Source organism: Cucumis sativus, chromosome 3, assembly GCF_000004075.3.
Source record: "Cucumis sativus cultivar 9930 chromosome 3, Cucumber_9930_V3, whole genome shotgun sequence".
NCBI lineage: Eukaryota > Viridiplantae > Streptophyta > Magnoliopsida > Cucurbitales > Cucurbitaceae > Cucumis > Cucumis sativus.
In genome coordinates this window covers 4,898,147-4,914,131 of record NC_026657.2, presented here as the reverse complement: position 1 = coordinate 4,914,131, position 15,985 = coordinate 4,898,147, and the positions used below count along the sequence as shown (strand labels likewise).

General features: G+C 28.7%; 1 protein-coding gene across 1 annotated transcript; it reads left to right on the top strand.

The window, feature by feature from the left end:
* Window positions 1–11,091: 11,091 nt before the first annotated feature.
* LOC101213222 (organic cation/carnitine transporter 4) lies at window positions 11,092–15,388 on the top strand. The gene is made up of 2 exons (XM_004149890.3): window positions 11,092–11,597; window positions 13,987–15,388. The coding sequence occupies exons 1-2, from the start codon at window positions 11,201–11,203 to the stop codon at window positions 15,141–15,143; spliced, it is 1,554 nt and encodes a 517-aa protein (XP_004149938.1). The 5' UTR covers window positions 11,092–11,200; the 3' UTR covers window positions 15,144–15,388.
* The last annotated feature ends 597 nt before the right edge of the window (window positions 15,389–15,985 follow it).

Genomic DNA, 15,985 nt, shown 5'->3' with positions numbered 1-15,985 from the left:
AATTAAATATCTTTCCCACTACGTCTTAAACCTATCACATCCTACTTAAAAAAAGTCTCATTATTATTCTTTAAAAAATTAAAAAAAATATAAATAGGATAAAAATAGATGGCTACAAAATTTAAGATGACAAGAATTAGATGAAATAATAAAAAATATTATTTATTAAAAAAATTGTCGTAGAATTTTTTTTAATGTATATATATATTTTCTTTTTTAGAAAAATGAAAATTGAAAAAGAAAATAGGTATAATTTTGATTAGGAAATAATCAAATTAAATTTAAAAGGAAGAATTTAATAGAAAATACTGAATATTGAGATATTTAATATATATATATATATATATATATATATAAAGAAAAGTAATAAACTAAAAAAAGAAGTTGTGAGGCCACGTTTGATATATATAAATAATAAAAGATCGTAGAAATCATAGAAAAAAATTCCCTTTCTTCCCCTTTTTTTTAATTTTTTCAAAAGATTATTCTACTCTATCTTTGGCTAAAGTCAAAAGGACATATTCTCACATAACTTCAAACTGGAGATAAAAAGTATCATTTTGATAAATTTTAAATTTAGTTGTTCAAACTGAAATTTTATTGAAACGGGTTAAATTATAATAATGTTCAGGCAATAAATTTTACCATTTATAAAAATAATGCAAATATAAATTTTTGTTTTCCAATAAAAATCAATAATAAATTGATGCAAGACTACTTACAAAATAATAGTTATTCAAAATATACATAGGTGCTAAAATTGGACATTAGAAAATAAACCGAAAGAGTATTCAAACGTTACAAAATTAATAAGATATTTAAAATCACTTACGAATAAAAATTTATTATTTAAAATTAGTCAAATAAATTAAAATGTTTAAACACGTATAACTAAAATTTTGGATTCTATCAACAATAGAAACTGACATTGTTTATCAATGTCACTGATAGAAATGTGCCCGTGTTTATCAATGTTTATTATTAATAGAATATGAAATTTTGCTATATGTTGTAAATAGTTTGTCAAATTTATTATTTTTGATAATTCACTTTTAAAAATAAATTCAATGATTTATTTTAAGGCATTGACCTTCACTATATTCGACACACAAATAAAGAGGAGAAAACTAAAAAAAAAACTAAACATAACACCTCTGATGATATAAGTTATATATATAATATATAAGTCGGGTTGGATAATTATATTATTTTGTATTTTGAATTCAGTTTTTGAAATGTAAGTCTATTTACTTTTCGCTTTTTATAATAATTTGTATTTTTTTCATTACAATGGTTGATTTGTTGACCAAATTATAAAAAACAAAAACAAGTTTATAAAAGCTATGTCTGTAGACTTAAATTTCAAAAACTAAATGGTTAACAAACACGAGGTAATACTAGTTATTTGAATAATAAAAGTGTGGGGTAGAATATAATGTGATGAAATGTACCAAATGGCTAGGAATAAACAAGTAAAAAGAGATCTGTTGCCATCATTGAACCAATTACATCAATCTGAACGACATAACTTAGTGAGGATTAAAGAACGTTATAATAGCCAAACCTCTTATAAATTTCTTACTTCTAGAGAGGTTAGTGGAATTTTATTCTAAACCCTAAAGCTTGTGGAAAAGTATTATATCAGTATGCAAGTTCAATTTAATTTCTTTTAGGTTACCTTCTTTCCAAATTATATTCTTACTACATAATTGAGTGATACATGTGTAGTTAAATTGAGACATCATGTGTACATAGTCAAGACCAATATCTGAATAATAATGAACTCTAACTCAAGTAACACAACATTTAAACCAACACATCATTTGGTTGAGGTACTCGAATTCCATGTGAAGATGACATGTCTATATACCATATCAGTTAAATTCAAGAATAAGAAGATTTTTAGAGCTACATAAACATGTTGGTTTCATGGCCCGTAATCTTGTTTACACTGAAAAAGATATAGATGAGTTATGAATCTAAAGAAACAAAAATATTTAAATGTGTAGTTATTGGACTAACACTTGTTTGTGCTTATATTATATTGCATGTTTTACAGGACTCTAAAATCTAAATCAAGTTTAAAACAATTATCAAACCTGATTTTTTAAAACATTTTTTCTATTTATGCATTTATTAATTTTTTGTATCAATATGCCAAGAAACTTCCCAAGCATGATGCATTATTGGGCGTCGTACATTTTGCAACTATGCGGGTGAAAATTTCTAATTCGTATTTAATCTACGTGGTAAATTGACATAGTGATAATTTTATATGTAATTATTAAAGAGATAAAAGTAGTAAGTGTATATATGTTTCTTTGGAAATAGTTTATAAAAGTAGTAAGTGTATATATGTTTCTTTGGAAATAGTTTATAAAAGTAGTAAGTGTATATATGTTTCTTTGGAAATAGTTTGAAGGGTGAATGGTATTGTATATCTTCGAAGTAGTTGAGTCGAACAAAATCGCATTGAGTTTTGAGTTTTGGGATGCCAACCAATATATGATTGAGCACAGATGAAGCAACTGAAGTTGCCGTCTAATTTCACTATAAGAAAATTGGGCTTTAATGTCGGTTAAAAACTGATATCTATTATAGTGTTATTAAAAAGCTTTAATGTTGATTGGCTTTAATGTCAGTTTAAACCGACATTAAAAAACCAACAATGTCAGACTATAATCAACATTAAAGAGGTACGATATCAGTTCTAAATCGACATCTATGATTTTCAAAATTTCGTGTTAAAATAACTTGTTTGTCATGTACCTTAATATATAAATGTAAAAAGTAAAAGTAAGAGAATTGATAAGATTTACAGGGATGTGCATGGGGCGGTTCGATTTGGTTCGGTCTAACGAAGTGAAGATGAAGAAAAATAGAAGGGCATTGGACTGAAAATGAGACAGAGATAGTAGGAGAGAACTCAAAAAGGAGAAGAGGAAAACACTTGAATTAAGGAAGAAGAAGATGGAGGGTGTGCATCTTAGAGCCGCGAGGTATTAGATTAGTATATTTAGTTTTAGAGGTTAATCTTTTAGGTTATGAGTTGAGTCTTTGTTTCATAATTGGGCTTGGGAATTTACAATTGGGCTTACTAAGAGTGGATTGGGCTAATATTAGCATTGTTACATGTATATATAAAAGTTATTTAACTCGGATACTCTAAAAGTGTATAATATATTTTTCAAAAATTAAAAAAGTGTTGTAAATTGACTAATATTTTACGTAAATATAAGGTCAAAATCATAAATTTATCTATCTTTATATTAAAAAATAGAATAAAAAAAAGTGGATCATGATTAAGGTTTACATTTACTAGATATCTTCTGTAAATATGGTAAGTGATTAATTATATTACGGTAATATTATAATAAAAGTGTTCTTTAATTATTTTCTTTTTGTGATTTTGTTAAAAAATTCTTTCCTCCCTATTTCTCTTTCACTTTCCAATTTTTCTCTCCGTTCATTCTTTTTTTCGTTTTGCATTATTTTTCATATATTTCATAGTATATATTAAATAATACGTTGTATATTTTATTAATGAAAGGTTTTTATATCAATTTGTTTATGTATTTTATTTAAATATGCATATCTTACGTGGTAAATAATATGTCATGTTTAAAATAATAGTGGTTATGTATGAAAATTGTTTATGTTTACATGAACATAAATGAGAAAAAATTATAATGAGTATATGTAATATATGTCATTAAACGCTAGTTGTTCTCTAGTAGTGAAAAATTGAATATATTTGCAATGTAGAGACTTTGACGAAAGAATTGAAAATCCAAAAAATTGTATGAAAAAGTGATTAAATATTTGATTGATTTATGAATAATATGTATGAAACAATACATTGTATATTTTATGAATGAAAGGTTATGCTACCGATTTATTTGTTTATGTATTTTATTTTAAATATTCATTTTATATATAATAAATAATAAATTATGTTTGAAACAATAGTGATTACGAATATATTATAATATATATTGTTCATTTAAGGTTAGTAAGAATTTATATTTCGTATTCGAAATACACTACGGTATATTTAGTATATTGAAGATAACATTATTTATATATTATTGAATATATGAAGTAGTACGTAGGTAACAAATGTTGAATTTAGTGAGAATCAATATACTTTGTTTTTTTTGTTATTCTTTTTATTTTTACTTTATTATCATATAACCTAGTCTATTTATTTATATATCTTATAAATTTCCATCTTCGTATCTCATCGAAGAAAATACAATTTTACTTTTTAAAACGTGAGGGAAGCGGAAAAAAATTTGTCCTCCATGCATGATGTCAATTTTATAATAGATTATACATCTCCTCGTACAAAATATAGGGAAAAAAATGTTAAATAAATGAAAGAGTTGAATGAATTTTGCTATATTTTGTTATTTAAAAAAACTATCCTAAATTAAATATCCAAACTAATGTATTTCAAATATTTTCAGTTTCAAAATTATATTTATCTTTATCTTTAAATAATAAATATTGGATAAATTTAAATTCGTCATGTATTTTTATAATAAACTAGTTGAGAAAAGGAAAATCTACAACACATTCACACAAATAATACCATAGAGAGAATAACAATTATTTGAAAATATCACAAATGGCAACACACCAATATGTTTAAATCCTTTTTTTACAAAAATAATTGTTAGAAGTGATGAAGATAATTTTAAAATCTGAAAACAGTGAACAGCCAACATCCTCCAGAGATAGAGATGAAACACAGGTCAATGGCCAGATATGCGCCCACATTTCTTCGGAGGCCAATGAGGGAGACGTCGGGGGAAATCCTGTGGTCTCTGCTGGCGGCGCCGGAGAAGGGAATATCAGAGAGGTTGACGGTGGAGGAGATGCTGAGGAAGCATTGCGGGGAGTTTGGGAGATGGCGACTGAAGCAGTTTGTCCTGAGGAGCCTGGCTGCCTTTCATACTATGGTTATGATATTATCCTTTGAAACGTCTCTATCTTAATTGCCTGTGTTTTGAATAAAAAGAAAATTTTACTTTTTGTCAGTTCCAAAATTATTAAACTCAAAGTAAAAACAAAATTTTCTCTTTCATTGCTTTTCCTTTGTTATATTTCCCTTCTCTACCATATATTTTAATTTAAAGATAGATACAGATTTAATTTAGTCACTCTTTTTGTTAAAAGAAGTTAACTGAGATTTATAGTATTGACATCATCACTCTACCTTTCTATTCCACAAAAATAATAACAATAATAGAAGCCAAGGATAGAAAAGTAGTTTTTTTTCAAAATAATAAAAACAACAAAATTATTTAGTTTTTTTCCAAAATAATAAAAACAACAAAATTATTTACCTTTAATAGTACTATTAAAAGTGTTAGTTATGGATTCCAACTTCCTTTATTTTGTTTTAATTAATTTAATTTGGTTGAGGTTTTAAAATTGTTTGTTATCATATCCCTCTATATTGGGATGGGATTTGAATTATTATTCTAGGGTTTACTTTTGTTTAAATTATTATATATAGTTGCAGTGTCATTCATAAAAATGGGTGTTCTTGTGTGATTTTGCATTATTAAAAAACATACTATGATCCAAGTGATAAACGTTCATATTATAACAAGTGGTAAACGTTCAGGATACACTTTCGAGAACTAATGTGTGACGGTACAAAATTCTGACACATAAGAAATCGATCAACTAATTATCAAGGATGCTTGAAGCTAGGATTGCAAGTGGACATTGATTAAAGGAAGTAATCCTATTAATGTTATGATAATTGTTATTGTACAATTCGATTTTGATTATTGAGTCCGTTAATGGTCAGCACATTGGTTCCTGATGTTGTACCCTCAATTATATCATTGTAACAATCAATTACTACACGAGTAATGTAATCTCTTATCATAGGTTTAAGACTTTTCAAACGTAGATGCGTGGCAATCGAACTGGATTACTAAACTCATGTATTTATGATTTATTGTTTATTGGTTTATGTGTTCTCCTAGCTACTTCTCTAATTACTAACTCACAATAGGTAATTGAGTGTAATTGAGTATGTGTTAAAATTTTATTTTTTAAAAAAATATTTTTTGTTAATTTTACTATTTTCATTTGACGCATAACATAACTTGTGTTTGTCTTACTAGTACTTCTCTTCTAACTTTAAAATCAAAGGTTTACAATTTTTTCAAAGAAAAAAAGTATGTTTAATTTAATATTAGGCCTTAAAAAATTGAAAAAGAAACAAGGTCATCTGTATTAGTTATCTACAACATGATAAATAAATATTTTAGAATATCAAAATCAACAATCTGAAAATATTTAGAATGAGATTAAAAATAAAACTGTCTTGCAACTTAAACTAAAATAAAAACATGATAATTTAAGCAAAACTTTAATGGTTCAACTGAGATAAATTTATCTCAGTGATTAGGATGCCTTCAAATATCTTTACCTTTATCATACTAAACAATAGTATTGTAATGCATTAGATGTCTTCCAGGTGGAAACAAAATTCTACCCATTGATTACAAATAGAAAAATAAGAAGAAGAAAAAACCTAAAGTATCCATCTATTAAGATTCAATACAACTAAACTTGAAATATTAAACCTTGTACAACAATAAAAATAACTTTTCCTATATACATGTATACATACATTAGGAGTATTATGAAATAAAAAAACAGATGATAATATGCTTCTAAATTTACTATTTTTGTAATTTAAAATTGTAGGTGACATCATTTTATCATAATTATTATTTTTTTTGTTTTTTTTTCAAACTCCCCTCAATAGAAGGCAAAAGCAATTATCCTTAATTAAAAAAACAAAAAACAAAACAAAGCAAAATAAATTGATTGGCTTTGTGGTTGTCCAAATTGAATAATAACGGTCAAATTAGCATTCAAAATTTTTCCATATCAATAGAGTATTTCATTTTCCTTTTCTTCTATTTTTCTTTTTAAATGGAAATTAAATCATAAACTTGCATGTCTTCTTCATATATTATTCTTTTCATGTTTCCTTTCTTTAGCAAAAAAAAAAAAAAGTAAGATATTGATTAAAAAGAATTCAATTCAAAAGTCTAATTCTACCGTTTGATCCTAAAAAGAAAAAGAAAAAGAAAAATGAAACTACGTCTACTAAAAAGAATGACATTATCAAATATAAATATTTATAAAAATATAATTAGATTGATAGAATTTTATTAGTGTCTATTTTCAATGTTTAAATTGAAACTGAAAATTTGAATTTGTTAGGAAGCACGTATACGAAAAAAATTACTTATTTTGAAAGGTATGTTTTCTAACTTTCCTCCTAAACAAGGGATGTTGAATGTTTGCCTTACAAAAATGAACATAACTCTGTTGTTTGTTTGATAAGATGAGTGAGCTACTTCCTTTTGTTTTTTAATTTTTGTCAAATTATTTTTGATATGGACGTGATATGATATAATGGATGTGGATAAGATATACCATATTTGGAGGTATGAGGGTAAGGTTGAGAAATGAAAAGAATATTGGAAAATGTAATAGAAAAGAAGCGATGAGAGGGTCAAAAAGGGTTTGCGCCTCTTCCATCTTGTGAAAACTGAAGCCTTTTTTCTCTTTTAAACTGGTGGTTTTTGGAAGGATATGATTTGTATTTTCCAAGTGAACTATAAAACGCATAGAGAAGCTTTTATTTTATTAATACATAACCCTTTTCCTCAGCCCTTTCCTTCAAAGATTCCTTCCTTTTGAACTTTTTAAACACGTGGCTTTGTGGGTCCACATGCCCATTGCCCTTTCTTTTTCACCTTATAATAATTGAGGTTCATCCCTTTCACATTCGTTTCATTTTTACTCTATCAGGTTGTAAAGATACTTATTATACTTACTTACATTTTGATTATAATACTTCTACTTACTATAATTCATATCTTAAGGACTGTTTGGAGGAAGAAAGGAAATAAAGGGTGAAAAGATTACGAAAAAGGAAGGATTATCGAAAATGGAAAAAATTACTATCATCTTTGTTCAGGAGAAGGAATAAGCAAGAAGAGTTATGATAATTTTTTTTTTTTTAATTCGTACTCTTGTGTTTGTTTTTAAAAAATTCGTATCCTAAATCAAATACATAAATATTTATATTTTTAATTGGCCACTTGCAAAAATAACAAAATAAGTTATAACAATTAATCTGTTTGGATTACATTTTCAAGGGTTTAATTTAGAAAATAAATTGTTTTGAAAAAAAAAACAAAAGTGTTTGGAAGTCATTTAAACCAAAATTTTAAGTATATTTTAAACAATTTTTAGAAAAAAGAGCGTAACAAAGATGAATTTATTGAAAACATTTTTTCTTAATTCAATTCAAACATAACCTACGTCTATAACACGTACTTTATTATTTGCGAAAATAGTAAAAAAAAAATCATGTTTAGCCCACACATATAAAATCATGGATTTGATTATTTTTTTGCTATATTTGAAAAATCACAAACTTTAAAGATATTTTTGAAAAATAGCTAAACTAACTACTTTTGAACTTTTTGTATGCAAGCTTACGTGTCAATCAATTAATTGATGTTTGGGAAATAAATTATATCTATTTTTTAAAATTGATGTTGTAAGTGCAATATTGGAAAACTGTGTATCGTTATTAATCGATTTAACAAACGACGACAAACATAATAGCATTGAAACAAAATAAAATATATATTTTATTTATTTATTTGGAATGCAGTTAAACGGTGAATGTCAATTACATTGTACAATTGGATAATGCAAAATAATAAAAAAAATCGATAAAAACCAAAAAAAAAAAGGGTCATGAAGTTCAACCTGACAAATAATCATGGAATATTTGATTTAGAATTTATGGTTTTATGGAACTAAAATTAATCAAATATTTATGGATTGAATATTTAATAAATTATTGGATTTGAATTTGTAGTGTCATTAAATTTGAATCCTTATTAACGTCGTTTTGAACACAACAAGTACATTCCAAAATAACTATTATTTGGGCATCTTTACCGTACCCTCGGCCATGAACCTCTTTTGCATTTTTTTATTCACACAACTCTTCCATTTTCTGATCCAAAATGAAGAAAAAAGAAAAATTGATAAGTCGAAATAAAATTATGAAAGATTTTGTCACAATCAAATATTAAAATATAGTGATCTGTCGTTAAATTTGAATTTAATTAAATATTTTTTTTATTTATTTAACTAAATTGAAGAGTGAAATTTGGTTAGAAATTTGATAATTATAGGTGTGGAATAAGTTTAGAGGTAAAATAGTAGGGGAGAGAAATATAGCTTTAAAAACCAATAGACCAATTGTTAGGAAAAGATCTCGCTCTCTAAAAGTTGAGCTTATATAAATGTGTGTCTTCAAAAAATGATATAAAAATTGTAGAAACTAAAAGAAAAAGTTGCTAAATTTTGTTTTTGTTTTAGGTTACTTTAAGATTGCTTTATGTATTAATTTATTTAAGAATTTGAGTGTTTTTATAGAGTGATGAAAACTAAAAGTGATATATTTGAAAGAGAAGAAAATAAAAAATGAAATGGTTGTTTGTAATATAAAAATTGATTGTAATGGAAGGTCAGTATTGAATCCCCACCACGTGATACCGTATTGGGATTCCAATAACTTCATTACCCTCTTGTGATGACCTTTTGGCCTCTTCCAGTGCTTATTTCGCAAATATATGAACTATATACTTACGCCCAAAATGATGAGATTTTAAATTTGATATTCTCAATTAGTGTTATAGATACCTAAATCTGGGAAGTGAAAGATCAAAATCATTAATAATAAACAATAAAATAAAATAAACTTCGAGGTGGATGCCTCATCCTCCCTCACCCATCTGAAGTCAAAACTTCAAAATCTGGACAAAATCTTGAGTTTAGTGAGAATCAATCTATTTTTTCTTTCTCATCCTCTATATTTGTTATTTTATTATCCATTACTTTATTATTTGCCTCTCTAACATGTGAAGCTTGATTTCATTTTTTTATTTATATATTTTATAAATTTCCAACTTCACATCTCACTCAACATAAAATACAATTTTACCTCATTATATTTTATAATAATCCTAATTATTGATTATACGTTTCCCCAACAAAAAATTATAAATCATATATAACACAATACATTACATTAGTGCAATTACATTTTTTGCCTTAATATTTGGTTATTTTTAAAAATTATCTTATATTAATATCTAAAAAAAAGTATTTTAAATATATTTAAAACAATGTATTTCAAATATTTCTAAGTTAATTTTTATAAATGGAAAAAAACTTCAAAATATATACAACCCATAAAACAATTTAAGAAAACTCTATTAAACCGATTATTTTTTTAAAATTTTATATTTGTCCTTACTTTATAGCAAATTTTCAATTTTGATTCTTCCTTTTATTCTTTTTTCTCAAATTTTTCTTTTATTTTCTTTAACTGTTATTATTTGATGGTCTATGTCGTGTGATAAATATAAAAAATTTAAAAAAGATCTTAAAAAAATCGTTGAGATTTGACAATTCAAATCAATACTAAAAAGAAATATTAGACGTGCCAGATGATAATTTTGGAGCATTTTAAAAAGAAATTCATGATAGGTCGGTGAGCTTTTTCTGTTTTCAAATTTGTTATAGTGTAAGTATTTTGGTCGTTTTGTTTTATTTTATGAAAGACTCGTATTTGTATGTTTAAAATTGTATTTATGTTTGTCTTTTAAATAATATATATTGGATAATTTTTAAATTGTAGTATATTTTCAAAACATTAAAATTGTAGTGAATAAACAAAAAAAAAATCTACGATCACATCTAGGAATTGTAATTAAGTTTTAACCATACCTAGAGAGAATAATAATAATTATATGAATATATCACAAATGGCAAGACAACAATATGTTTAAATCCTTTTTGTTTTAAAAAAAGGTAATGGTTAGGAGTGATGAAGATAATTTTCAAATCTGAAAACAGTGAACACCCAACATCCTCATGGACAATGGTGGGCCATACGCGCCAAGTGTTCCCGTAACCCAAAAGAAAATTGTGTGTATATATAAACAGATGCATCACATTCCAAAATACACACACACAAAAAAAAAAAGAAAAGAAACCATCGCTCTCTCTTGGGGAGGAGAGAAATTATATATAAAAGAAGGAGAGATTTGGGGAGCGAGGGAGGGCAATGAGGGAGACGTCGGGGGAAATCCGGTGGCCTCTTCTGGGGGCGCCGGAGAAGGAAATATCGGAAAGGTTGACGGTGGACGAGATGCTAGAGAAGCACTGCGGGGAGTTTGGGAGATGGCAACTGAAGCACTTTGTCCTGACGAGCCTGGCATGGGCGCTTGAGGCGTTTCATACTATGGTTATGATATTCGCGGACCGGGAGCCGGAATGGGTTTGTGTTGGATCCGGTTCGGGGTGTGATGAGGAGAAGGGTGGGGTTTGTGGGATAGAAGCAGGGTGGTGGAGGTGGAGCGGAGGGGCGGGGATATCGACGGTGTCTGAATGGGGATTGATTTGCGGTGATAAGTATAAGGTTGGATTGGTTCAGGCCTTGTTTTTTGGCGGCTGTATGATTGGTCAGTTTCCCATCTCTCTCTCTCTCTCTCTATAACTATATATGTTTCTTATTTTTCTTATTTTTGTTAATTCATAACGTTGATTATGATAATTGAAACCAAACAAATTTCTTAGCCATTTGGATATGATTGAATTGAATGTTGAGAAGCATTTTTTGTGCCAGCTTTACTTGCTACTCAATTAAAATCAACTTGAAAAGCGTTATCTCAATCATTATCTTTTCAAAATTACTTTAAAACCTCTCTTTTAAAATTATTAAACTCAAGTAAAAACAAGTTCTATCTTATTGCCTCTTTTGAAAAGAAAAAAAACAACTTTTTGTCAGTTTCAAAATTATTAAACTCAAGTAAAAACAAAATTTTCTCTTTTATTGTTTTTTTGTTTGTTGTATTTCCCTTCCCTAGCACATATTTCTTTAACAAAGATACAGATTTAATTCAGTCTCTCTTTTGTTAAAAGAAGTGAACTGAACTGGGATTGATAGTATTGACATCATCATTGTAAGTTTGAACCAAGTGCAGAAAAGTTGTTTTTCAAAATACTAAAAATAACAAATTATTTATACTCTAAAAACAAATAAAATACTAAAACACAAATAAAATTTTACCCCAAAGAAAGTAGGGTTAGTGTTTGTCATACCAACTTTAAAATTAAATATGTTTAATTCTTTTTGTCTTACAATTTTTTTTTAAAAAAATATGTTTAATTTAATATGCCTTAAAAATTTGAAAAAGAAAAAACTTGCTTTGGTTTTGGTCAAGGCGGTGTCATGTGTATTAGAGATATCTACAACATAATAAAATAAATATTTTAGAATATCAAAATCAACCACCTGAAAATATTTAAAATGAGATTAAGAAAAAAAAAAAGCATATGTCTTGCAACTTAACTAAAATAAAAACCTATAATTCGAGCAAAAACTTTAATTATTAAACTGAGATAAATTTATATTAGTTATTAGAATGCCTCCAAATACCTTTACCTTTATCATACTAAACAAGTAGTATTATAAGCATTATTGTAATGCGTTAAATGTGTTCGCGGTCTTGCCCCACCCGACTAGTCAAATCATATAAGGCTTTTGGCTTTCAAAGCATGCGTGGAAAAATTCTACACATTGATTACAAATAGAAAAATAGAAGAAAGAGATTCAGTACAACTAAACTTGAAATATTAAACCTTCTACAACAATAAAAATAAAAATTTTCCTATATATATATATATATATTAATAATTTTATAAAATTTTGGAAGACGATAGGATTAATGGAAGACAAAAGCAATTATCCTTAATTAAGAAAACAAAAACCAAAACAAAGCAAAATAAAGTGATTGGCTTTGTGGTTGTCCAAATTGAATAATAACTGTCAAATTAGCATTCAAAATTTTCCCATATCAATACAGTATTTCCTTTTCCTTTTTTCCTTTTTTTTTTTTCATTTTAAATAGAAATTAAATCATAAACTTGCATGTCTTATCTTCGTGTGTGTGTGTATATAGATGTCGATAAGATATATCATATTTGATATGGACGTGATATCATATAATAGATGTCGAGAACATATATCGTATTTGGATGTATGAAGGTAAGGTTGAGAATTGAGAAGAATATTCCAAAATGGAATAGAGAATAAACTATTAGTGGGTCAAAAAGGGTTTGCGCCTCTGGCTTATTCCATTGACAGTCTTGTGGAAATTGAAGCCTCTTTCTTTTTAGTTGTTGGTCTTTGGAAGGATATGATTGTATTTACATAGTGATAGAGTGTTTCAATTGAAGTATAAGATAAAACATAGAGAAGCTTTATGTTATTAATATAAATGTTTTCGAGGTCCAAACTCAAGTCCGGTGTATTTAAGAACATTGTAAAAAAAATTGATGAACTCCTCTCCTTCTCTAACAGATCAATTTTGGCCTCTAGTGAATCAACTTGCGATCTATCGTGCTCAGTTACTCCATAGTATATTTATAAAGTTCATTGCTTTGATCCTTTTAGGATCGTGTTTCAAATCTATTTAAGATCTTTTTTTTTTCTGATTCCATTGGTAAGACGACTCAGATGGGATAATATCTGATGGTTTTTGCTAGGTAATTAATGATCAAGCAGTTCGGATTGGGTTTTGGCCCATTTACGCCCACAAAATCTCTTGGGACAACTTTGCTCTTTAGTCCAAAATTACCCATAATGAGTAGAATAATCTTTCGAGTGATAACATTATAATAGATGATGTAGGATGATAACGTAGGAAGAGTAGTTTTAATTTTGTGTGAAAATAGTAAAATGATTACATTGGGTTAAGAATTTGCAATTAAATTTGAAAGTAATTGAATTAATACATAGAATGGAAAATGAGGGTGGTTATTAAAAATTGAAATAGTATGTTGATGCAGGTGCAGGAGTTTTTGGGCATCTTTCAGATTCTAAATTGGGAAGAAAAGGATCTCTCACAGTAGTATGCATTCTGAACGCCATTTTTGGAATTGCAACCGCTTTTTCTCCCACTTACTACATCTACACTCTCCTCCGCTTCCTCACCGGCTTCAGCACCGGCGGTGTCGGTCTCTGCGCCTTTGTCCTTGCAACCGAGCCCGTCGGCCCCACCAAACGCGGCATCGCTGGAATGTCTACCTTCTACTTCTTCTCCTTCGGCATTGCTGCCCTCTCCGCCATTGCCTACTTCTTCAATTCATGGCGCCATCTCTACATTGCCTCCTCTCTCCCTTCCTTCTTCTTCATTCTCCTTGTCCTTCCTTTCCTCTCTGAATCCCCTCGGTGGTTCCTCGTCCGTGGCAGGGTCACCGAGGCCACAAACCTCATGGCTGCTATAGCCAAAGCAAATGGAAACCACCTCCCCGATGGAGTGTTTCTCGCCCTAGATGAAGACACCAAGCGCGACGAAATCCAAGGATCCACCCAATCGGGCTCACTACTGGATGTCATCCGCTCTCCTATTACTCGAATACGGTTGATACTAGCTGTGGCTATTAATTTCATGTGCGCTGTTGTGTACTATGGGTTGAGCTTGAATGTTGTGAATCTCGACACGAACATTTACATGAACGTAGCAGTTAACGCAGTGGCGGAAATGCCGGCGTTCTTGATCACGGCGGTGCTGTTGGACGTGTGTGGGAGGAAGCCGTTGGCAATAGGGACATTATGGTTCAGCGGGGTGTTCTGTTGGGCTGGGAGTTTAATGAAGGGAGTGGGGATTTGGAAGGTCATTAGAATGGGGTGTGGAGTGTTGGGAATATTTGGGATGGCAGGGACTTATAATCTCCTGTACATTTACACGGCGGAGCTGTTTCCGACGGTTGTTAGGAACGCTGCCTTAGGGAGTGCAACTCAGGCATCGCAGATGGGGGCGATATTGGCACCGTTTGTGGTGGTGATGGGAGGAGGGCTGCCGTTCGCGGTGTTTGCAGGGTGTGGGATTGTGGGAGGAGCTTTGGCCTTTTACTTGCCGGAGACTTTGAATAAGCCTTTGTATGATACAATGGGAGGAATGGAAGATGGGGAAAGAGTTTGTAATTTGAATTGTGATGCCTAACTTTTCGAAGACTGGGGAATGTTATTGTGACTTTAATTATGTTCTTGGCTTGCCACACTTTTTGTTTTGTTTATTAATTAAAGTTCAAAACACAATTTTGTTGATTCTTCTTTATTGGTTTTGGCAATAGATAGAGAAAAGTAGGCTGTAATTGCATTACAAATACAAGGCTTCTCTATAGTTCTGATTTAGGGATAGTATTGTGTAAGTTTTTAGGAACAACAATTATATCATTTTTAAAAAAACTTGAAGTATGTTTGATGGTTTTTGTAAATGTGCAAATTTAATGTATTGCCATTGTTCTTTTTATTCCAATGTTGTTGCATTAGAGATCTTTTAACTTATTTTTATGGAATACAAAAAAAATTTCTGTTCTTTTCTTCTATATAATTGTCTTTGTTTTTTTACATCGACAAACCACAATTTTGTGTTAGGAAAATTTGAGTTTCTAGTGAAAAATTGTAAGTTGTAGTTTGAATATCTTATTTTGCATATGTGTAGGTTGAAAATTGTTCCTCAAGCATAGAAATTAATTAGATGATTAATTTATTCATTAAAAGTAAGAATTTGAGGTTTTCATATGAAATCTTGAATAGTATGTCAACGACATACATGTGGATCATGTTTAATTAATAACTTAAGGATCTATTATATATGCTGAGCATGAATGTCTTATCACACCCTTATCACGGTGACATTATAGATACGTTGACCCACCTTGTAATAGTTGCAAATGTCATAAACATTCATGCGGAGACGTGTGAATGATATATTTTAATAAAAAGTGTAACATCCCAAACTTTCAAAAAGTTTATTTAATTACCTTGAATTAATTGAATTAT

What these genes read in the sequence shown, in the direction of transcription:
- LOC101213222 (XM_004149890.3), top strand. Translation starts at nt 11,201, where the DNA reads ATGAGGGAGACGTCGGGGGAAATCCGGTGGCCTCTTCTGGGGGCGCCG. An exon ending in TTTTGGCGGCTGTATGATTG is followed by an intron (nt 11,598 to 13,986) that starts GTCAGTTTCCCA and finishes ATGTTGATGCAG; the next exon opens with GTGCAGGAGTTTTTGGGCAT.